The sequence below is a fragment of the Panthera pardus genome, unplaced genomic scaffold (genome assembly GCF_024362965.1).
Source record: "Panthera pardus isolate Hobbes unplaced genomic scaffold, ASM2436296v1 HiC_scaffold_17, whole genome shotgun sequence".
Classification (NCBI taxonomy): Eukaryota; Metazoa; Chordata; class Mammalia; order Carnivora; family Felidae; genus Panthera; species Panthera pardus.
Window position 1 is genome coordinate 53,118,501 of NW_026526732.1, and position 24,754 is coordinate 53,143,254.

A 24,754-nucleotide genomic window follows, 5' to 3' on the forward strand; every position below is an offset into this window, starting at 1 on the left:
CCATTTCCGCCAATGTTAACATCTTGCAAAACCATGGTACAGTATATCACAACCTGGATATTGACCTTGATACAGTCAAGTTATAGAGCAAATGCATCACCACAAGAATCCCTTATGTTGCTCTTTTATAACCACACTTCTTTCCCTTCCTCACCAGCCTCTCCTTAGCCCCTACAATCCACAAATCCATTCTCCATTTCTATACTTTGTCATTTCAAGTGTATTGTAGAAATGGACTTATACCATCTTTATGCGATTGACTTTTTTTCAGTCACATAGTTCTCTGGAGATTCATCCAGGTTCTTGGGTATATCATTAGTTTGTTCTTTTTTACAGCTGACTGCTATTCTATGGTACAGATGTACCACAACTAGCTCATTTACCCTCTGAAAGACATCTGGGTTGTTTCTAGATTTTGGCTATTGTGAATAAAGCTGATAAAATGTTTGTGAAAAACAAAAGGGAGAGGAAATCTGGCCACATGCTACCACATGGATGAATCTTGAGGACATTACCCTAAGTGGAATAAGCCAGTTACAAAAAAGACAAATACTATATGAGTCCCACTTATAAGAGGTATCTAAAGGTAGTCAAATTTAGAAACAGAAAATAGAATGGTGGTTGCTAGGGGTTGTGGGGAGGAGGAAATAGGGAATTGTTGTTTAAAGGTACAGAGTTTCTGTTTGCCAGGTGAAAAAGTTCTGGAGATCTGTTTCACAATAATGTGAATATACTGAACACAACTACATGCACGTAACATGATTACTATGACAAATTTTATGCTGTGTGATTTTTGCCACAATAAAAATAAGATAACTTCATCCAGTATTTCTGTTTCACAGATGAGGAAACAAACTCAAGGACGTTTTGTGATTAGACCAATGTCACACAGAGCATTAGTGCTGAAGCTGGACTGAAATGCAGCTCTTTTGACAATTGTTACTTTCTACTGAAAACTAACAGGGCTATAAAACTTTTGCAATTAGATTAGAACGTTCCAAATAAAGCTTTCATAGAAAATCCATGGCTAATATTTCTTTAAAAGGAAAAGAAAATTTAATTTTCTGAGAATGATTTTAGCAAGAATTTTATCTACAAGGGAACATGGTTATTTTCTTACCTTCAAAAACTTTGCTTGGAGTTGCATTAATGCATCAATTCTTTTCCGTTCTTTTAGTTTGGTCAACATCTTCTTTTGCCAAGGATCACATTTTGGCTTAATCTAAGGGACAAACATGTTCATACAAAGTTACAACATAACAGAATGGTTCTAAAAAAAAGTTGCAAGCAAAGAGATTCAAGGGCCTTCTGAAATGGGATCTAATCTTGGTGCTAGAAAGTTTGCCAAGATCATGGGACATCTTGGAAAGGGTCTGCATGGGTTCACAGATCCATGGAGGGAGATGGCAGCAGCAATTCCTGTTGGTGCCTGGCCTATGAGATACATTACTAGCTTCAACCGGGACGACACAGGACCATCCATGAGCAGGAGGGACCCTAAATCCATCAGTGTTGGGCACCACACTTGATTTATGGGGGAAGAAAAGTGTACCCACAAATACTCCACAAGTAAAAATTTACCTTCTGCATTAATAGGGTATATTTCAAAAACTAGACCCATAGCTGTAAATACATCAACATACTCATAACTCTCAAATTTATATCTAGCTCTAAGCTCCAGTCTATTATATCCAACTATCTCCTTGATATCTATAGTTGGAAGGCAAATGTAACAATCTAAAACAGAAAGTCTGGCTGTTCCCACACCAACCACCTATTTGCTCAAGCCCCAGGAGATTTCTCTCCTTTCCCACCTTCCATCTTACCATACAAGACTTTTCTTTCTTTCACAATTAGTTGATCCTCATTATTCATGGATTTTGTATTTGAAAACTTTCTACTCACTAAAACTTATTTTTAAAACCCAAACAAATAGTAGTAGATCTATCCAGGTTATTCATGGACATGCAAAGGATGGTGAAAAATTTGAGTCATCCAACCCCACATTCCCAGATGAGGTCAAACAAGGTGACATTCTGCCTTCTTGTTTCAGTTCTCATACTGTAAACAAGTTCTTTTTATTTCTACATTTTCATGTTTTTTACTGATGATGTCACTGCTTAAAATGGCCCCTAGGTATAGTGCTGAAGTATTCCTAGTGTTCCTAAGTACAGGAAGGCTGTAATATATGTTATAGAAGATATACATATGTTTGATAAGTTTTTTTCAGGCATGAGTTATAGTGCTATTGGCCACGAATTCAATGTTAATGAATCAAAAACATATATTAGTCTTTAAACAGAAACACACAGGGGCGCCTGGGTGGCGCAGTCGGTTTAGCGTCCGACTTCAGCCAGGTCACGATCTCGCGGTCCGTGAGTTCGAGCCCCGCGTCAGGCTCTGGGCTGATGGCTCGGAGCCTGGAGCCTGTTTCCGATTCTGTGTCTCCCTCTCTCTCTGCCCCTCCCCCGTTCATGCTCTGTCTCTCTCTGTCCCAAAAATAAATAAAAAAAAAAACGTTGAAAAAAAAAATTAAAAAAAAAAAAAAAAAACAAACCAGAAACACACATAAATCAAGGTTATGTATTGATCAGTTGATGAATAAACTTTGTATTTTCCCTATGAACAATGGTTCTGTATTTGTTAATTCAGTGTTTGTGGCAACTTTATAGAACATAGTAACCCCAAACAATGAGAATCCACTATACTTACCACTACCCAAAATCATCTTGTTTAATCTGCTTCTGTATTGTTTGTAAATTGTGTATCTCCAGCACCAAGGGTCATGCCTCAAACATAGTATATACTCAATGAATAGTTTTTGACTAAAAAGCTGGATTTACACAGCTCACTTATACCTTTGAATGTTATTCTTTGTTCTAGCCAAGTAGCCAAGACCACTAACAACAAGAGAGTTCTGACTCAATACAGAGTACAGGATCATGGGGGCTTTTCAGAGAAGGCAGGTCAACATGGCTAACTTCAACATGGACCCAAGGCAGGAAGGAGCTGGGGGAGATTGGTGTACCTACCGTTGGTCCTACGGGACAGTTTGCTTAGGGCACTGAGGCGAGGGGAAAATAGGGACCCGACAGACCTGGTGCTACCAGGTTGCTTGGCCTGCTTGTAGGATACTTTATGACCATGCTGACATCACTGACAGGTGACTATCACTACAGGTCTCCTTACCTTTATAAAGGAAATCCAGTTAGCTTTCTTTTTCAAGGCCATACCAGGTCCTGCCAAACCCAAATTCTCCATAGTAGCTATCTTCGCATCATAGTCTGGAAATGTTTGCATTCTCTGTTGCTCCATAAAGATGCTTTGAAATTTTTGGGAAACCTAAACAGGATTAAGGCAAAGTTTCTCTTAAAGGGTCAGATAGTAAATATTTTAGTCTTTGCAGACCATATATATGGTCTCTGTTGCAAATACTCAAGTCTGCATTTGTGGTATAAAAGCAGTCATAGTAATATGTAAACTAATGGGCATGGATGAATTCCAATAAAACTTTATTAAAAAAGAAAACAAAACAGGTGGTGGCCTGCAGCTGTCATTTGCTGACTCTGCTCTAAGGAATTAGAGAACCAGAATAAACAGTACCCAAATATAAGAACTCTTCCTACACACACAAAAAATTGTTGTAATGTGATTGATTATCTTGTGAGCACAAGCACTGCACATAACACTGTTACAAGAAAATCAGAAGTGGAGGGGGAGCCTGGGTGGCTCAGTCGGTTAAGCATCTGACTTCAGCTCAGGTCATCATCTTGTGGTTCACGAGTTTAAGGCCCCGCATCTGGCTCTGTGCTGACAGCTCAGAGCCTGGAACCTACTTCAGATTCTGTCTCTCTCTTTCTCTGCCCCTCCCCTGCTCACACTTGGTCTCTCTCAAAAATAAATTTAAAAAAACGTTCAAAATAATCAGAAGTGGAAAGTATTGCTATGTAAAGGAAACAAGCTGTTCTTTTGGAACAAGTTTGCTCAGCAGCTTCATGGGTTGGTTGGTTTGTTTGTTTGTTATCATTGATGATAGCTACTGTGTTATCATTTATTTTTGTTTATTTTGACTCTTTTAAAAACACCGTCTTATTCCAATTCCAGTTTTTGTTTATCACAATGCTTGCTGACAATGAGGGTAAGGTACTCCCTAGAAGCGCTCTGCTGCAAAGAAAGGCAAGAGCTGAAACATCATCACCTTCAAAGAAACCAGAGGACATGTGATACCACCGGTTTCAGGAAGCATAAAGAGACCATGTTACATATTAGTAGAAATAATCCTAGTAAAATCATGCTGGAACAAGCACACATGGAAGTGAAAGTTGAATGTCATGGCAAATGGTGACAGGGAGGACAGTGGCTCCTTCTTACACAAAGAGCATTCAAACACATTCAGATTTTAGTTTTGCCTGTTTGGATCAATCAATTTACTATTTTTCCCTAGCGAATACATATGCTTGCAAAATTCCACGCCCAGACCTAAAGTAATATCTTTATTGTTGATGCTTTGGCTGAAAACTTTATATTCTAAATTTAAAGCTATCCATACATAATTTTATTTTTCCCTTTGAAATGAGTTTTAACATGGTTTCTATTAATACGAGTTTTTTTTTAAAGGAAGTGCAACACTGTGTTATAGTTCAGCAGACTGCATGACTTTAAAAAATCACTACATAATATAAAACTCTATTGAATTTAAAGAATTTTTGCCAATAGGAGAGCTACTACAACACATTCCGAGAATCGAAGGGCTCAAGACACTAGACAACTCCATTATCTAGTTGTCTTCTCCATTATCTTCCAAGTCTTGGCTACTTTTATACCATCTACTATGGACTATAAACTACTCTTTCTTCAAATTCTACAGAAAAATAAATCCTGTGATCCCTCTGTGTTGTATATTCAAGAGACCCAGTACTCTTACAGAGGGGAAGTTCAAGTGCTAATCTAAATCTCACCTATTACAATTAAATTTTATCACTCTAGAAACAATTGAGGCAGCATAAATATCCAACTTTGTGGCAAACAGTAGTGTTTTCTTTCACGAACACCTATCTTCGTATTAAGAAAGAGTCCATCAAGTACCAGGTTAAAGAGTTCCATTTCCTTAGTAGCATCCCTTAGCTCTTCCACGTCATATGGGATATTAAAATGGGAGAGCAGGAGCCTCAGCTGGGGTTTCAGTCCTTCTCTTTCAGTCATGTGTTGGGGCAGGGAGAAAGCAGCTTCTGTTCTTGTCAGCCCTAAAAAAAAAAAAACAAAAACAAAAAACAAAAAAAAACAAAAAAACCCAAAACCAAGAACACTAAGACCAATAAACACTAATCAGGGAGGGAAAATGGAGTGCTCTGTGAGATAACTAAAGGCAGGAGCTTCTCTGTTCACAGGGAGGCCCATTCTGCTCTTTGCCCAAGCTTCTCTGGCACAATTTACAGACCAGGCCATCCTGGGCCATGCCTATCTGACAAACCCTTGATGCTGGCTTTCTGGGGGAGGTAGCAAGGACCACTCACCTTCACACAGCCTGTAGGAGAAACCCAACAGACCCTTTGAAGAATGACTTAGTGGGAGAACTACCTATAGTCCTTTGTGGTAAACAAAGATTATGATTTATAAATTAACCAACAAATTAGAAGAAAGTGAGAGCTTTTATCTCCTTTTGCCTGGCTCACTCCTGCTCATTTTTAAGGACCCAGTTCAGACGGCCTTCCTCTGAGACGCCTTCTCTGATTCCCTACAACTAAGATGGCTGCCACTTCAGGTGCTCCTGTGTCACCCTGTACATATCCCAAGCAAATATGCCACTCAGAGTAGAAACCTGATTAGGTTTCTTAGTTATCTATAACACAAGGTAAGGGCAGGAGGACCATTAAATTGATTCAGATAAGGAAATTATTTTTTAAGCATGTAATATTAAAACTGAAAGAGACCTTAGGTATCACTTAATCTGAAAGGTGTATTTTGGAGATGAATAAATTGAAGCCCAAAGAGATGAAATGACCTGAACAGGCCCACAGTGAGGCCACTACAGAAATATATCTGGAACCTAGTACTCTCAACTTCAAGTTCATTGCTTTTCTCCCTCTCTCTTTATTTGTCAGTTATAAAGAGGGAGATAATAATGTCTAAGAAAAGTATTTTTCTTATTTTTTCCATCATAAAATATTAAATTAATACTTGTTTATTAAGAAGATATAACTTCTTGGCATATAGAAAAATGTCAAGCAAGATCAATGCCATAAAACAACACATGTGCAAAACCACAATCTTCTTTCTCCACATTACCCAAGGAGAGAGAAGACTGATATCTTACCTGAAATGCTAGTATCCACAGGGTCTAGAGATCCAGAACTCTGGATATTAGGGTCGATGTCATCAACACATACATTTTCATTCTCCTGACAAGCCTCAGGAAATTCATCAATAGCTACACTCAGCACTTTGGAGATGGGCAAATACTGGAGGGACTATAGAAGAGCACAACCAAGAGGCCACATGTCAACTCAATTCTCACAGAAGCTTCCAGACTTAGGTTCAGAAGCAGCCCTTTGCTTTGATAGAGGAGGAGGAGATAGAGGCGGGTCTTAGTAACCTGCTCAAACATGGGGTGCTAAATGTGGATCTGGGAGACTTGTTGTGGTCACCAACACTAAGCAATCTGAACCTCTAAGTGGGTCTACATTGATCAAGCATCCATTATGGACAAGACACTCTGTGAGGTATTAGGGATACCAACAAGAATAAGACATGGACTTGGGGCACCTGGGTGGCTCAGTTGGTTAAGCATCTTGACTTCGGCTCAGGTCATGATCTCGCGGTCAAGGAGTTTGACCCCCGCATCGGGCTCTGTGCTGACAGCTCAGAGCCTGGAGCCTGTTTCAGATTCTGTGTCTCCCTCTCTCTCTGACCCTCCCCCATTCATGCTCTGTCTCTCTCTGTCTCAAAAATAAATAAAAACGTTAAAAAAATTATTAAAAAAAAAAAAGAATAAGACATAGACCAACCTCAAAGAGTTCACAGTTTAATGGGGGGACAAAGACTTATGAGCACAGTGTTATTATGTCATGTGACTGGGGAGAGAGGATTCACAGGTAGACACCATAGTGACCAACTAGGGAAGGACTGAAATTAGGATGATGGCCAGTTTTCTGGTTTGGGTAATTCAGTGGATGGTAGTATCACTGAGATGAGCCATAGACGAGTAGGAAAAGATTTAGGTAGCAAAATAATAATCTTCCTAAAATAGACATATGATCACATCACTCCTTTCTGATGCCTCTAGCCTGGGTTACAGCCTCTCATTGGTGACTCTATTTATTCTGTGATTATACTTATTCTGTTCTTTTCTATTCCGTCCTATTCTTTCTTACCACATGGTATTTCAGTTGAATATTTACTTGCTCATTTCCCTTCCAGCCTGGGACCCAGTTACTTTTTTCAGCAAAGCCCATATTGTTGTTTCATGGCCCTGGACATGTACCTGGCATGTATTAGACCCTTATTAGATACTGCTGAATAAAAAAGCAGATCTAAAGGGGACATCATAAATTCTGAACAAGATGATGAGAACAAGAACTTGCAGAGTGAATATGAAATAATACAGCAGACACATGTTTGAAAAAACTAAATTAATGGAGTGGTTTCATTAGAGCAAGTTTTCAAAAAAAACATTTTCAAAGGTTTAAAAGAAAAAAAGCTAATGACTAATTATTTTCCTGTCATTCGTAGGGCAAGTAGAACACAGAAGCAGTGACAATCCAAAAGTAGGTGACAGGTGTGAAAAAACAATGCTGACCATCATGGGAGGGCACTATCTTATCATATAACTATGTTTCACATACCCGTAGGTAGTGGTGAACAGTCCTGAGCGAGTGTAGGTGACACACAAGCCACTTTGTGTAAATAGTCAGGTCTTCTTGTGTCACTAAGTTAGAAGGATTGTTTTTTCCCAGAAGGAAGTTTTCTCGTGCAACAGACAATCTTTCAGCTCTCTGAAGGGCATCATTGTATTCCTGCATAATGTAGGCAACTTGTTTCTTTTTAAGAGGAAGGCAGAGTCAGAACACGATTATTTGCAAGCTGTTCTCTTGTGTCATTTGCTTCCAAGCATAGGCTAATGCTGTTTGGGGGCCAAATAAGAGGCTCCTAGAATATCAAAATTCTTTCACATTCTGAATTTGACTGACAAGGGCAGCAGTCATATTCTTAGGAGAGAGAAGCAAAGAGTCAGTGCATATGGATGTTTGGTAACTATAGGGGGTTTCTTAGCTTTTTATCTATAGCACAGGAGGCCAAATCCATGAAGAAAAATGCATTTTCTATCATACAAAAGTTCCTTTAAATCTCATCCTTAAAAATAGGTGCCATTATCTTCTGCCACAGGCAGAACAGGTAAATAGGTACATCCATTAGTTCCTTTACCATCTTTAGCCATGACTTAAAAAAACTGAAAAGCTACACTGTTGAAAAACAGTATGGAGATTCCTCAAAAAATTAAAAATAGAAATACCATATAATCTAACAATCCCACTTCTGGGGACATATCTAAATAAAACAAAATCAGTATCTCAAAGAGATATCTGTATTCCCATGGCCACTGAAACATTATTCTCAATAGCCAAGATACAGAAACAGTCTAAGAGTCTGCTTATGGATGAATGAATAAAGAAGATGTGGTATATTACACACAATGGAATATTATTCAGTAATGAGAAAGAAGGAAATCCTAACACCTGTGACTGACATTAGGAATGGACTTGGAGGATGTTATGCTAAGTGAAATAACTGAGACAGAGAAAGACAAATACTGTATGATTACATGATGATTTTTTTTTAAAAAGTTGAACTCATAGAAGCAGAGAGTAGAACAGTGGTTACCAGGGACTACAGAGTGGAGAAATATTGGTCAAAGGGTACAGATTTGCAGTTGTGCAAGATGAATGAGTCTAGAGATCTAATGTACAGGTATGATGACCATACTTAATAATGTGTATTGACAAGCTTATTGATCATTTTGTTTCATTATAAAAAAGAGGGGTACCTGGGTGGCTCAGATGGTTAAGCATCTGACCCTTGATTTTGGCTCGAGTCATGATCTTACAGTTGTGAGATAAAGCCCTGTGTCAAGCTCTGTGCTGAGTGTGGAGCCTGCTTAAAAAATTCTCTCTCTCTCTCTCTCTCTCTCTCTCTCTCTGTGTGTGTGTGTGTCCCCCACACCACTCTTTCTCTGAAAAAAAAAAAAAAAAAAAAAAAAAGAGCCCATAGGTTCTGTTCTTGAGATTCCTACCTTGTAAAGAGAATAAAGTTGCTCCATAATCTTACTGTGCTGGCAAAACCTCTTCCATCTAAGCATGTGTAAATATTTACTCTGGGCCAGCTGGGTAATTCTCTCTGTATAATACTTTAACAAAAACAATGATAAAAATTAACACTTAGAATACAATTATAGTAGAAAGACTGAAGTCTTAAGAACACTAACAATAGGAAAATCACTCTCTGGTTGCTTCAGAATGATGGATTTTTCCTACACGAAGATCATAAAATTAAGAAACCTGGCTCAAGACACCATTAAACTTTAAATGAGGCAAGTAGTTATTTCTAAATCTATATGATATGTTGCCAATCTAATAGATGGTACTTTATCATTTAGTCAACAATTTTAGCAGTGACATAAAAGCCTGTACAATTGTCTAAGGCTACACTGAAAATTTCTTAAAAACTGAAGTTATAAGTCTAAAAATACGAAGCACATTATAGGTAAGATTATAGCCTTTAATCTTAGACCAGAAATTTTATTTATACTTAAAAATAGTCAAATAAACCAACCATTTTTAATGTTTATTTATGATAATAAATATAATACTGGCCATGATGGAACAGGTAGGAACAGACTCATCCTTCCATCATAAATAACTAGAAAATAGGACAAAATAAACAGGACAACTATTTTCTGACATAAAACAACACACAATGCAGGACTGTGGTCCTTGAAGGACACGAATGCTATGAGCCCTACAATCACCTTGGTTTTCTGCCTGAAGAAGGCAGTTTCTGAACCACAGAATAAGAGAGGAAATCCCAAACAGAGCACGGCAGTCTCTCTGAGTTAAGGAGAGAGAAATTGAAGCTTCAGAGGCTGAGTCAGCTGGAATTTACAGGGCAGAGTACTGGAGAGAGGGATGTTGTGCAGAGAAAGGGCTCCAGAAATCTGCATGGAGATCTCTTTGAGCTTTTTGCTGACTATTAAACTATGCATTACAGAGGGTGAAACTCCATGAGGCCATGCAAAGAATAACTGACTAGGGAAGTATAAACTGAATAGTTCTCACAGTTCATACAGGGACAAGAAATGTTCAAGTTCCAGTTAAAGGGAAGAGTCCTCATTGCCACCTGACACGTTCAGTGGAGACACCAGAGAGTCACACTTTAGTAATAAGGATAAATGATCCTGAGTGAAAGTTAGTCTAAACTTGATCTAGCTTGATACCAAGCCTTGAAAGTATGAAGCCGATCTACAACTTAAATGCCTGTCAGAATAAACTCCAATACTCTTTAAAAGGAATTTAAAAAACCAGCATTCATTGCTGGAGGGGTTGTGGGTGAGAGGGGTGGGCTGAAAGCATAAGGGGCATTAAAAAAGACACTTGTTGGGATGAGCACTAGGTGTTATACATAGGGAATGGATTTCTGGAATCTACTGAAATCATTATTGCACTATATGCTAACTAACTTGGATGTAAATTTAAAAAAATCAGCATACAAAAATGTAAGATTGAAATGTCCAGTGTCAAAAAAAATTACTAGACATGCAAAGAAGCAGGAAAATGTGACCCAAAAGCAGGAGAAAAATTAATGAAGAGAATCAGACCCAGAAATGGCACCAGTGATGAAATTAGCGAATAAGAACTTTAAAAGAGCTAATATACTAATATGCACAGCATGTTCAAGGACTGAAAGGAAGGGGCACCTGGGTGGCTCAGTCAGTTAAGCATCCAACTGTGGCTCAGGTCACGATCTCATGGTTCATGGGTTCAAGCACCGTATCGGGCTCTATGCTGACAGCTCAGAGCCTGGAGCCTGCTTTGGATTCTGTGTCTCCGTCTCTCTCTGCCCCTCCCCTGCTCACATTCTATCTCTCTCTTTCAAATATAAATAATCATTTTTTTATAAAAATGATTAAAAGGAAAATGTGAACATAATAAGGAGAGAAATGAAAAATACCAAAAAAATCAAATAGAAGTACAAAAGAAAACTACAATATATGAAATGAAAAATTCATTGGATATGATTAACAGCAGCTTAGTGCAGAAGAAAAGATTAGTGAACTTGAAGATATAGCAATAGAAACTATACAAAATGAAGCACTGAGGGAAAAAAAAGACAGGATAAATTAACAGAGCTTCGTTGACTTACAGAATGATACAAAGTGATTGAACAAATGTCTAATCAGAGTCCCAGCAGGAAGGAAGGAGATGGAAAATATATTTAAAGAAATAATATTTGAAAACTTTCAAAAACTGATGAAAATGATAAAAATCACAATCCAAGTAGGTCAACTAACTCCTAGCAAGAGAAACATAAGGAAAAACTCATCAAGGAATACCATAGTCAAATAGCTTAAAACCATTAGAGAAAATCTTTTTTTTTTAATTAAAAATTTTTTTAATGTTCATTTTTGAGAGAGAGAGCAAGCACAAGCAGGGAAGGGGCAGAGAGAGAGAGGGAGACACAGAATCTGAAACAGGCTCCAGGCTCTGAGCTGTCAGCACAGAGCCCGATGAAGGGTTTGAACTTGAGAACAGCAAGGTCATGACCTGAGCCGAAGTTGGATGCCCAATGTACTGTGCCACCTAGACACCCCTAAGAGAAAATCTTAAAAGCACCCACAGAACAAAAGGACACATTGTGTTAGGAAATGAAAACTATCTATGCCAGAAGACAGTGGAGCAACATCTTTAAAGTGACAAAGGAGAAAAACTATCAACCTAGAATTTTACATTCAACAAAAATACCCTTCTAAAATGAAGGCAAAATGAAGACTTTTTGCAAAAAAAAAGCAAAGACATTATTCATGGCCGATCGGCAGTACAAGACATGTTAAAGTCTGTTCTTTTTTTTTTTTTTAAGTTTATTTATTTTTGAGAGAAAGCAAACACAAGCAGGGGAGGGACAGAGAAAGACACAGAATCCAAAGCAGGCTCCAGACTCTGAGCTGTCAGTACAGAACCCAACATGGGGTTTGAACCCACAAACTGTGAGATCATGACCTGAGCTGAAGTCAGAAGCTTAACTGACTGAGCCACCCAGGCGCCCCTAAAGTCTGTTCTCTAGGCAGAAGATAAATTATATCATATGGAAGCTTAGGCTACACCAAGGTTTCTTAAACCCAGCACTATTGACATTTGGGACTGGATAATTCTTTGTGGTGTGGCTATTCTGTGCATAGTAAAATATGTAGCAGCATCCCTGGCCTCTACCCACTAGATGCCAGTAGGAATCCATTCCTCTCCCAAATTATGACAAAATGTCTCTAGACGCTGCCACATGTCCACCATCTCCAGTCTCCCCTTCTCTCCGCTGACAATCACAGATATACACAAAAGAATGAAGAGTGCCAGAATGATAGGAAAGTGAATCTTAGATGACGGTAATGACAAAAGTTTAGGTGGCAAATAGAATCTCAACATCTTTTATTTCTTTGTGATTAATTTATTCATTAATTGCTAGTTGCTAATGAACTAATTTGCATGCAGAGTGAGAATATAACTCATAACATAAGAGTAAAGAACAAAGAGTTTTAAAAACCAAAGCAATACATGCTTATTATAAGAAATTTAGAAAATATATAAAAGTAAAAAGAAGAGATTCATTGTTCTGCCATCCAAAGATAGTGATTGCTAACATTTTGGTCTATGTCCTTCAAGTGTTTTTTCTATATATTATATGACCGTTATTATGACACACACACACTTTAGTTTTTGTCAACAAATATTACATAATAACAGAATAGTTTCTTATGCTAAAAAATGTTTAATGGTAGAACAATATTCTATCCAGTATTATGCTATTTTTCTTAACTCTCCTATTGTTTGATATTTAGGCAATTCTGATTTTTTCACTTTTATTGTAATGTTGCAATAATAATCTTTATGGAAAATGTTTTCTACCATATTTTGAGTTATTTTCTTAAAATACATTTTCAGAAATATATTCCCTAGCTAAGTCAACAGCTTTTTGAGGGCTGAGACTTTCTTAGTATTGTATTGCTTCATAATACCAGCACAGGGACTAATTGATAGAAACTTAGTCAATAGTTTAGTGAGTATAACTAAATTTCTATTAATTTCCAGATCTGTTTTTCAAATTGCAGCATGACTCTTACCTGCAACAGAAGCAAAGGTAAATTTTCAGGAGTGTACTCTCTTCTTAGGCAGCTCTCTAGCTCCCTCTGCATGACATCTGGTTGAACAACAAGGGGCTTTGACTCAGCCACCTGAACCCCAGGCAGCAGAACAGGCAAACAAAGAAATAAGGAAGAAAAATTACCATTGTTTACGACAGCAAATGATATTCAATTTCTGATAGTTTTTACACAACATGTTATACTGTTATACCTCGATTTCCAAATAACGAATTGTAATAGCACAAATCAAGAAACTGTAAAATTTCAAAACATCACAAAAAATAGGTATCTCCAAAGAAGTAGTGGCCTACTCTGATCTAGCAGTGAGCATTGGGCTGTTTTGCTCTCATAACACTGTCAATAACATCAGCTGGCGTTTGCTGAAAATAAAGTTTTCTTGCTAAATGTTTCAAAAAGTTAGCAAAATCCAGTGTATTGTTGTATTACAATACAATTGTGTATTACAATTACACTCTCCTACTCACCTGTAAAGTTTTCTTTAGAGCCAATTCCCTTTCTCTTCGAAAGTAAGAAATGTCCTTGGGCATTCGAATAGAGCTGCAGAAAGATTTATGCAATAGAAGCTGTAATTATAGAAACTGTAATAAACCAAATTATAGATAGGCCCTGATTACTCTTCAGAACTGCTCATTTCTAAATAACTATGTCATATTATACTGGATTATTGAGAGCATGTAAAGACCATGTGCTTCTGTCTTAGTCTGAATCTCTCTTGTGTCTAACTCATGTTTGCTAAGCCTTTCCATGGGCCAATTTTCCTTTCCTTCACTCTAACATGGTTTTCCTACTCTCCTTGATTTACCTCTCTATTTTCAATTCCAGAGTACCGGAAGAAGCACAATGATTAAGATTCCCCCCCCCACACATATTTCCTCCAGTAACCTCATCTCTAACGAGTACTATGCTTATCAGACATCTCTTTCACCCTACACAAAACTAGTATCAGTTTAAACAAGATGTTTTTATTGTTGTGTTCTTGCTAATTTATTAAACATGAAATACTTTGAAAATTATTTTAACTGAGTTGTACTGTCTGAACCTAGTCACGAAGGAGTTGTTTGCACCATGGGCTCTGATATGAGAAGGCACAAGTAGCACAGCCGTGGGGCCCAGTAATGAAGGGGGACCCTGTGAAAGGAAGAAGGGAGCTCTCCCCATTGGGGGTAAGATACACTCCAAGGCTTGGCAGCTTTGGGAACATCAGAGTACAGCAACCCTGGTATAGACATCACTTTCTCAAGATAAAACTTTGCAGACATTGGCAAGGAAGCCACAGCAGGTAGCTGTGAAACACATGTGAGAAACCACCTAGAGATTTGAGAGGGATTGTAGGCAATGAAATTCAGGTTAATGTTGTTCATATGACCCTATTAGTCCCCATGGGTAGGTTTTAAGGAAAGATGAAAATAGACTGTTAGTTTGTATACTTGTCAGCAGTCCCTCTACCCCCACTTTAGGCAGTGGTCCTGTGAAAAGACCAGACAGGAGGTCCCTCAGCTACATGAGTCTAAGCAACTCACTGAGCCATTTGTGTTGAATTCCCAACTGAAGTTGGAGATAATGCCTCCCTATCTCCTCATATCTTGGCTTTGATGAAAAAAATGAGGCAAGCTCTGAAAAAGCCTTAAGAGTAAAAGCACTAATAAATCAAAGCTGTAGTTTCTGTGATTACTGGGTGCCTGAATCCTGGCTGCAACCTCATGGAGGTGGAGAACCAGTTACCAACTAGAAAGGGAACAGGCAGTCAGGGAAACAGAAGAAACCCATCCCTTTCCTTCCCTCTTGTCTTCTGATTTTTTTGGCATGCTGGAAGATTGAGCAGTGTCCTGGGCTTAGCTGCCTAAACCTTCTCTTATTCAAATCATGTTTTTCATCTCAGTTCATCTCCAAGTGTCTATGAATGACTTAAAAGAGTGGTGTGTACCTGAACCCATAAAAATCCACCCATGTGTTCAATCTAATATTGTTTATAGAGCATACAGTCATTCACCTATTCACTCAGCCAAGCACTTATGAGACATTTAACCACTACAAAGACCTGGGTTTGGGGGTAAACTGATAATAGATAACCAGAAAAAAAAAAAAAGAAAAATTACCAAGGCACCACTATACTACAGTTCTTAATACATTTTTGAATCTAGTGGGTAATGAGAATACTAAAGTGATTATTTGAAGTGTACATTTTCCATTTTCCTTGGACTCCAGAACCTAGCACAACACCTGGCAAATAGAAGGTGCTCAGTATTGATCAAATTAATAAGTAGATTCTTCCAGGTGCAGTGATAAGTGCTTTGGGGGGAGTAGAGAAATACAAGTGTCCAGAGATTTCCCATCACTCTATTCTAAAAAATAAAAGAGACTTCAGGAAGACTTTCTAACACAATGTACAAAGATCAGACACTTGTTTGACCCTGAGACACTGAAGCTGTAACAATATTGACACTTGATCTTTGTACAGTGTCTTCTAGTTTTCAAAGTGCTTTAACATGCATTACCTCACGTGATCCTTATAATATAGGCAAGGTACATATTTGTAACCTCATTCTTCACAGAAAGAAACCAACGTTGAGAGAAATAATGACCTGCGTGGTTCCATTACCTTTTCCCTTCATCATACAATCTTTGATCTGCTTCCTACAACCAGTGGCTTCAAATACAAATTATAAAACACGCTAAATACTAGTTCTTCAGAATCATCTTTGGAATGAGGTAGTAATGCATGTATTTACTGCTTCTTCCCCTGATGTTCTTTCCCCAACCCTCACCATCCACATTATGTTTACTTGGCTATTCAACCTAACAGGGACCTCATATTGTTCCTCTTGACCAATTGTAGCAATAATAGAAAGAGAGGGATTTGAAGATCCTGAGCCCATGAGACTTGCCACTTAGGGGCTGATCTTTTTACCTTGTTTCTTCAAAAGAGATTGCTATCGTTGGATGCATTTACCTATAGAAAAGCTCCTAATAAAACACCATTTGCAGAATTCATTACCAAATATCTAGCATTATTTCAGTTTTTATATGCCTCATCAAAATCAAGGTCAAATTCAATTAAAATATTTTTGGAAAAATGAGACCTCTTTGCACTTAGCATGATTTGTATAATAGCATCTGGAACTTTAAATTTTTGTTTATTTTTTTTAATTTTTGAGATAGAGAGAGACAGAGCATGAGCAGGGGAGGGGCAGAGAGAGGGGGAGATACAGAATCTGAAGCGGGCTCCAGGCTCTGAGCTGTCAGCACAGAGCCTGACACGGGGCTTGAACTCACGGAGCATGAGATCATGACCTGAGCTGAAGTCGGACGCTCAACCAACTGGGCCACCCAGGCACCCCATAGGATCTGGAACTTTAAAACAATGGTATTTGTGAGCACTTTTCTATTTTCCTTGGTAGGATATTGCCTCTAAATGTCTTAGCAATACTAGAATACAGGAAAAACTCATGGCCAGCCGTAAAATCTGAGCTTGAGATAATGCCAATTGTCTATATAAACAATAAGAGGGAGATGATAGAGATTATGGGGTGAAAGTGGGAGCTGAAGCCCCTGAAGACCATGCCTTCTCACTACTACTATTTACCTGTAAGCTTGATGAGTCTCCTGTTCTTCTATCTCAGACTTTAGTTCAGTCAGTTGCAAAGCCAGTTCTTTTTCTAACTGCTGGATCCTTTCTGTGGAAGCAATCTTATACATTTCATCCATGATTTGCATTTACTGTTTTACCATATCCTGAAAAACAAGAGTACAAAGTTTCTGTGGCTGACTGACTCCCTTGGTAACCTTTATCCAGTGTATGAAACTTTGTCCCTCTTTCTTCAAGAAGTCATGCCAACTTTGTGATAATGTATGCTTTTGCAATTTGAGGAAACAGGTTGACTAGACTGTTGTCATTTATGATTTAATTACCATTTAGTAAATAGTAGAGAAAACAGAAATCAGAACCTCCATTGACTATGTTCAGCCCAGTTCACCTTCAGAAACATCCCTACTCGAGCTCTGATGATGGTGGTTTATTAAAACAAGAATGCCTCCCTCTGGCCCAACCTCTGCAGTCTTCATAAAGGCTTGTGGGAATTACACACTAAATGTTATTAACGGTGGTTAATGTGGTTAAGGTTGACTTATAGTATCACTTCAACTGGAACAAACAATAGGTGGGTACGGGATCCCTCTACATGCCTAGAGCATTTCTCCATAAGCCTTTTTTGAAGCCATGGACTTCTGACTAGGGAGAACATACTGAGGATGGAAAGCAACCTAATATGATCATGATCTTTGCACTTTGGGATTTGCAAGAAAGTCATACTTATGCATTTAAATGTGCTTTCTTAGCTCTGAATGCTTATATTTGGCATACTGCTTTTACCATTAAATAAAATAGTTGATAATGCTTCAGTCCTACCCCATCCAGTTCACAGCCTGTCAAATACAACACAGTTATTTACTAAGAACTTAGTCAGTAATTCTAATTACAACACAAATTAACTGCATGACCCAGAATGGAACCCACGATTTGTAGGGGATTCAGAAGATGATGTGTTTCCTGTGCTACTGCTGCTACTGTCCTGGATATGTGGGATAAAATAATTCTTGGGTCACATTAGAGAGGTTTAAAATATTTAACCCTTCCCTTTTTTGCTTTGACATTTCTAGATTTTCATTTTTTCTTTCAGAGATATTTCATTTTCACAAGTTAATCTGCTGTCATTCCAACAAATAATTAAGCTGTAGAGATGTTTTCTGTAGAGGCTTCCTTTGGGGCTTATTTATTCTTTTTATAAATATTAGGAATGGAAATGAGCATGCATGCTCAGTCTAGGTTGTGAACCTGCTGTAATAAATCTGTCATGTTTGGCACACTGCTGGAGCTCAAAAAAATGCATTGCTGTTCCTAGCAAAAGTAAAATGTTGTTATGAAAAATATTTGCCACTTGGCAGTGTCCTTTCAAGTTGGGCAAACAGTGAAACAGCTGCCTTAACAGCTGCATTCCAATCAGCAGCCAAGAGTGGCAGCAACACGGGCTGGCTGATTCTTCCAAAGGATGGACATTCTGCCTTCATTTCCTGATCAGTTTCAACACTTCGCAGCTCAGAAATGAGAACATTTAATCCTGCATCGTTTAGCTCACTGCACAGTGAAGTAAAGTATTCACAAAATTAACATCAGGAGAGGTCAGTCTTTGACAACTATCCATGAGATGGATCCAACCCAGAGGAATCCATGCCTGTTGAGCACACACATCTAGTGCCAAAGAGACAAACAGCTCTGTGTATTGGAAGACGGGATAGAGTGGATCCCATTAGTGAGTACCTACCTGTTCTGTATCAGGCAGGCACTGGGCCCTCTTTTAAAGTTCCCACAAAGAGAGTCTCAAAATTATTCAAAAGCTTTTTAAAAAATAAGTAAATTTAATTAATTATTGATTGTAACAAATAAAAAACCTGCTTAAAAATGGTAAAATCTAGGGGCACCTGGGTGGCTCAGTTAAGTATCCGACTTTGGCTCAGGTCACGATTTTGTGGTTTGTTGAGTTCAACCCCGCATCAGGCTCTGCAATGACAGCTCAGAACCTGGAGCCTGCTTCTGATTCTGTGTCTCCCTTTCTCTGTCCCTCCCCAGCTCACACTCTGTGTGTGTGTGTCTCTCTCAAAAATAAATAAAAATTTTTTAAAAAGTGGTAAAATCTAAGCTCTCAGACAAAGATAGTAAGATTAGCTTGAGCAGTGTTTGTGGGTGTTCAATGGGTGGTTAAGGTGGGCTTTGATAGACTTAAAGAAGGCATGTTTAGAAGAGAAATACTGAGTAACTAGACTCTTCAGGAAAATACTGTGTCAAAAACTTCAAGGTGACTGACTACTAAAAGAATAAAAATGCAACACAGACCCTCTCAAACAAGTAGAGGTGGGAGGTAGGAATGAGTTTAATAAATCCAACAGAAATCAGGAAAAGAGAGAAAAAAGAAAAAAAGTATGGTAGAGATAAGTTCAAATATATCAATAATTATAATAAATGTAAATGGATTAAGCCCATCTATCAAAGTAAGATTGGTATTATTTCTTCCTTAAATGTTTGGAATAATTCACCTATGAAACATCTCAGCCTGAAATTTTCTCTATGGGAGGTTTTTAAATTACAGATTCAATCTCTCTCTTTTTTTTTGATGTTTATTTGTCTGAGAGAGAGAGAGAGAGAGAGAGAGAGAGAGGGGCAGGGGCAGAGAGATAGTGAGACACAGAATCTGAAGGAGGCTCCAGGCTCTGAGCTGTCAGCACAGAGCCCAACACGGGGCTCGAACACACAGACTGTGAGATCATGACCTGAGCCAAAGTTGGACGCTCAACCAACTGAGCCACCTAGGCACCCCTACAGATTCAATATCTTTAACAGATTATGATTATTCATATTTTGTATTTCTTTTTGTGTTTATTTTAATAAATTTTTAAAAGAACATTTCATCTAAGTAGATAATTTTTTTGGCATAAGTTTGTTCATTCATAATATCCTTTCATATTTTGAATAGCTTTTTAAAGATATAATTAACACAGCATACAATTAAACCACTTATAATGTACAATTCAATGATTTTTAGTGTATTCACAGTATTGCATAACCATCACCACAATCCATCTCAGAACATTTTCATCCCCCCAAAGAAACCCCATATCCATTAGCAGTTTCTCTCCATTTTTCTGAGTCACCCTACCCCTAGCAATAGGCAACCACTAATCTACTGTCTATCTCTATAGATTTGCCCATCCTGGCAATTTTATATAAATGGGATCATCCAATATGTGGTCTTTTGTGACTGTCTTATTTCACATAATGTTTTCAAGGTTCATCTCTGTTTTGGCATGTATCCAGTTAGTTAACATACAGATAGATCATTCATTTTTATGGCTGAATAATATTCCATTGCATGGCTATACCACATTTTGTTTATTAGTTCATCATTTGAAGGAGATTGGGGTTGTTTCTAGTTTTTGGCTATTATGAATAATGTTGTTACGAACATTCATGTAAAAGTTTTGCCAGACTGTCTTTTAAAGCAGCTGCACCATTTTACATTCTCACCAGCAATGTGTGAGTGTTCCAATTTCTCCACATCTTTAACACTTATTATCTTTTTTATTTTAATCATCCTAGTGGATGTGAAATGGTATCTCATTGTGGTTTTGATTCCCATTTCCCTAATGTCAATGATGCTGAGTATCTTTACATGTGCTTGTAGGTCATTTGTTTATCCTCTTTGGGGAAATGACTATTCAGATTCTTTGCACATCTTTATTTTTTTTGTTTTTGAGAGAGAGAGAGACAGAGTGCAGGTGAGGGAGGGGCAGAGAGAGAGGGAGACACAGAATCTGAAGCAGGCTCCAGGCTCTGAGCTGTCAGCACAGTAGCCAATGCAGGGCTTGAACCCACAAACCATGAGATCATCACCTGAGCTGAAGTTGGATGCTTAACTGACTGAATCACCCAGGTACCCCACTTTGCCATTCTTCTAATTGAGCTTTTTGGTTTTTTTACTAATGAGTTACAAGAGTTATTTATATATTCTAGATACATATTTTATCAGGTACATTATTTGCAAATATTTGCTCCTGTTCTGTGGGTCTTTTCACTTTCTTAATGCCCTTTGAGTCTTTTTACTAGTTTATTATCTGTAGGATGTATAGTGTTGTCTCCTTTTACATTCCTACTATTGATAATTTCTGTACTTGTTATTTTATCTTGATCAGTCTTATTAGAGATTTAATAATTTTACTAAGTGAGCCATACTTAGTTTTATTTTATTCTAACAATTCTTTAAAAAAATTTTTTTTTAATGTTTATTTATTTTTGAGACAGAGAGAGACAGAGCATGAGTGGAGGAGGAGCAGAGAGAGAGAGGGAGACACAGAATCCGAAGTAGGCTCTAGGCTTTGAGCTGTCAACACAGATCCCCACGCGGGGCCCCAGTGAGCTGTGAGACCATTACCTGAGTCTAAGTCAGACGCTTAACCGACTGAGCCATGCAGGCTTCCCTATTCTTCTTCTTCTTTTTTAAATGTTTGTTTGTTTTTGAGAGAGAGAGAGAGAGACAGAGCACAAGTGGGGAGGGGCAGAGAGAGAGAAGAAGACAGAATCTGAAGCAGGGTCCAGGCTCTGAGCTGTCAGCACAGTGCCCCACGCGGGGCTTGAACTCACAAACCGTGAGATCATGACCCAAGCCGAAGTCGGACAACCAACAACTGAGCCACCCAGGTGCCCCAAGTTTTATTTTATTCTAAATGTCTGTTTATGTCTGCTTTATCTTTCACTGATTTCTGCTCACTTATTATGATTCATATATTATTTACATTCATTTACTATACCAATTAATTCAATAATACCAATTATATTGAATTATTATTCATTTATTATTATTTACATGTTTTTTATTCCTAATCATTTATTATACATTCTTTTTAGTATCTTGGATTTAAGCTCTTGAGATTAAAGTTTTAGACCAATAATTTTTAACCTATCTCCTAAATGTATGCATTTAAACTATAAATTTCCTTCCAAGCATTGCTTTAGTTACATCACCATTTTAGATGTGCTTTCATTATTTCTCATTTTAATATTTTCTAATTTCCACTGAGAATTCTTCATTGACATGTGAATCATTTAGAATTGGTTCCAGTTTTTGGCTTCAGTTTTCAATGTGATTCCATTGTGGCCTAAGAACATAGTCTGCATGATTTCAATTTTTGAAAATATTTTAAACTTGCTTTCTGCTAACATATGGTCTATTTTGGTAAATGTGTCATGTACTTTTGAATATATATTCTGTTGGGAGTGGTGCTCTACATAGATCAGTCAGATTGAGTTGTTTCATAATGTGTTTAAATCTCTTATATCTATATCTTATATCTTTACTGATTTTTTTGTCTGACTTTTAATGAGATATTGAGATATGTACATTAAAATCTTTGGCAATGACTGGTTTTTGTGTATTTCTCCATTTAGTTCTGATATTTTGGTTTTACGTATCTGAAGTTATTATTGGCTGCTAGTAGGATTGTAAGGTTTTTTTTTATTGAATGAAACTTTTGTCATTATGACATCTTTCTTCATCTTTAGTAATATTTTTTTGTAAAATTTTTAACTTTTTAATTCATTTTTGAGAGACAGAGTGCGAGTGGGGGAGGGACAGAGAGAGAAGCAGACACCGAATCTGACATCTCTAAGCTGTCAGCACAGAGCCCAATGGGGGTCTTGAACCCACAAACCATGAAATCACGACCTGAGCTGATGTCCAACACTCAATTGACTGAGCCACCCAGGCACCCAGGCAGTATTTAGTAATACTCCTTAAAGTCAAATTTATGTCTTAGTAATACAATCACAGAACATTTTGGGTGGGTAGTGTTTACATGGTATATAAATATATATATATATATATATATATATATATATATATATATATATATATTTAAGTTTATATATATATACATATATATATATATATTTAAGTTTATATATATATATTTAAGTTTATTTATTTTGAGAAAGAGCATGAATGGAGGAGAAAGAGAATCCCAAGCAGGCTCCACTCTGTCAGTGCAGACCCTCGTGTGGGGCTGGATCTCACCAGCCAGAATTAAGAGTGCAATGTTTAACCTACTGAATCACCCAGGAACCCCTACATGGTATATTTTTTTAATCCTTTCAAATTATCTGTACCTTTTTGTCTCTTGAGTCAAATCTGAAAATCTTTTTAATTGAAGCATTTAATTCATTTACATTTAATGTGAGTACTATTATAGTTGGGTTTAAGTTCACAATCTTACTATGTATTTTATTCATTTTATTTTTCTATTTGTCCTATGTATTCTCTCTTCCTTTATTCCTTTTTTCCTTCATTACTTTGGATTATTCAAGTTTTTTATTATTGTTTTCTCTCTTCTATTAGGTTTTTAATTATACTTGTTTGTTTTCTTTTGGTTATTACCCAGGGCAATGGTTCTGAGACTTTAGTGCACATCAGAAACACCTAGAGGACTCTTCAAACATACAATTTCTGGGCCCCACCTCTGAAGTTTATAATTTAGTAGGTCTGGGGGAGGAATTTTTACTTCTAAAAAATTCCCAGATGATGTTTATATTGCTTTATACTGCTACTTTGATAATACTTATACTTTGATAATCATTCCTTTAGATTACAATATGTATCCTGGGCTTGTTACAGCCTACCTTAAACTAGTATTTTTTTCTAACCACTGTCCAAAGAATAAAAACCTTACAATGGTTTATGTCCATTTACCTTTTTCCTACAATTTATGCAGCTGTTTTTTTTTTTTTTTACTTTACTTCTGCATATAAATTCCACGTTTTATTTTTGCTGCTTCGAAACTCAATTTAAAAAATTTAATCACATATTTTATCTTTTCCGCTGCTCTTTTTTTTTTTCCTGAGGACCCACGTTTCCATTTGAGTTAATTTTCCTTTATCTAAAAATAACTACCTTTAATATTTTTTATGGTGTGGGTCTGCTGGTAATGAATTCTCTCAGCTTTTGTCTGAATAAGTATTTATCATGATTTCCAAAGGATATTTTAATTAGGTATATAACAGATATTTTTTTTTGTAGCATTTTAAACGTCTATTCTTTTTCCACTTCCATAATTTCAATCAGAAAATCAGTCATCTGTCTTATTGTTCCTTTTTTACAAAGTAATGTGTCTTGTTTTCTCTTGCTGCTTTGAAGATTTTATGTTTGTCTTTCAGCATTTCAGCTGTAATGTTTTTAACTGTGGCTTCCTTTGTATATATCCTCCCTGTGTATTGGGGTTCACTGAGCTATAATGTTTGGGCTGATAAGAGTCATCAGTTCGGGGACTTTCATGACTATTATCTCTTCAAATATTGCTTCTGCTCCATTCTCTTTCATTCTTATCCTTCTAGGACTCTAAACATACATTTGATTACTTCACTATATTCTTTTACTCCATTTAATTCATCCCATTCTTTTTGTCTCTGTGCCTCATTTTCAGATATTTTCTATTTTCCTGTCTTAAAGTTCACTGTTTTTAGCTCAGTCTAAGCTCTTAAAACTACCCAGTGAATTCTCAATTTTAGTTGTTGTATTTTTAAGTTCTATAATGCATATTTTTATAGATTCCAATCTGTGAAAATTATGCATCACTTTATCCAATTTTCCCATCTTTTCCTCTTTTACTGTGTATGTGTGCATATGTGCATGATATGTATATACATATGTACATAGTAATTATTTTAAAGTCCTTGTCTGCTAATTCTAACATCTGGATCATCTATGGGTCTGCTTTTACTATCTGCTTTTTCTC

At 37.2% G+C, this 24,754-nt stretch overlaps 1 protein-coding gene across 5 annotated transcripts in view; it reads right to left on the reverse strand.

Moving 5' to 3' along the window:
• The window catches only part of CCDC162P (uncharacterized), a 176,946-nt gene that overhangs the window by 138,446 nt on the left and 13,746 nt on the right, over window positions 1-24,754 (reverse strand). For all 5 annotated transcript variants that reach the window (XM_053904591.1, XM_053904590.1, XM_053904589.1 and 2 more), the window contains 9 exons: window positions 17,007-17,155; window positions 13,888-13,960; window positions 13,382-13,492; window positions 9,287-9,400; window positions 7,842-8,036; window positions 6,314-6,467; window positions 5,086-5,243; window positions 3,190-3,342; window positions 1,121-1,222 (listed from right to left, as the gene is read on the reverse strand). In XM_053904591.1, the coding sequence (XP_053760566.1) occupies window positions 1,121-1,222; window positions 3,190-3,342; window positions 5,086-5,243; window positions 6,314-6,467; window positions 7,842-8,036; window positions 9,287-9,400; window positions 13,382-13,492; window positions 13,888-13,960; window positions 17,007-17,137 (1,191 nt within the window). In that variant the 5' untranslated portion in view covers window positions 17,138-17,155. The remainder of the gene's footprint in view (window positions 1-1,120; window positions 1,223-3,189; window positions 3,343-5,085; window positions 5,244-6,313; window positions 6,468-7,841; window positions 8,037-9,286; window positions 9,401-13,381; window positions 13,493-13,887; window positions 13,961-17,006; window positions 17,156-24,754) is intronic.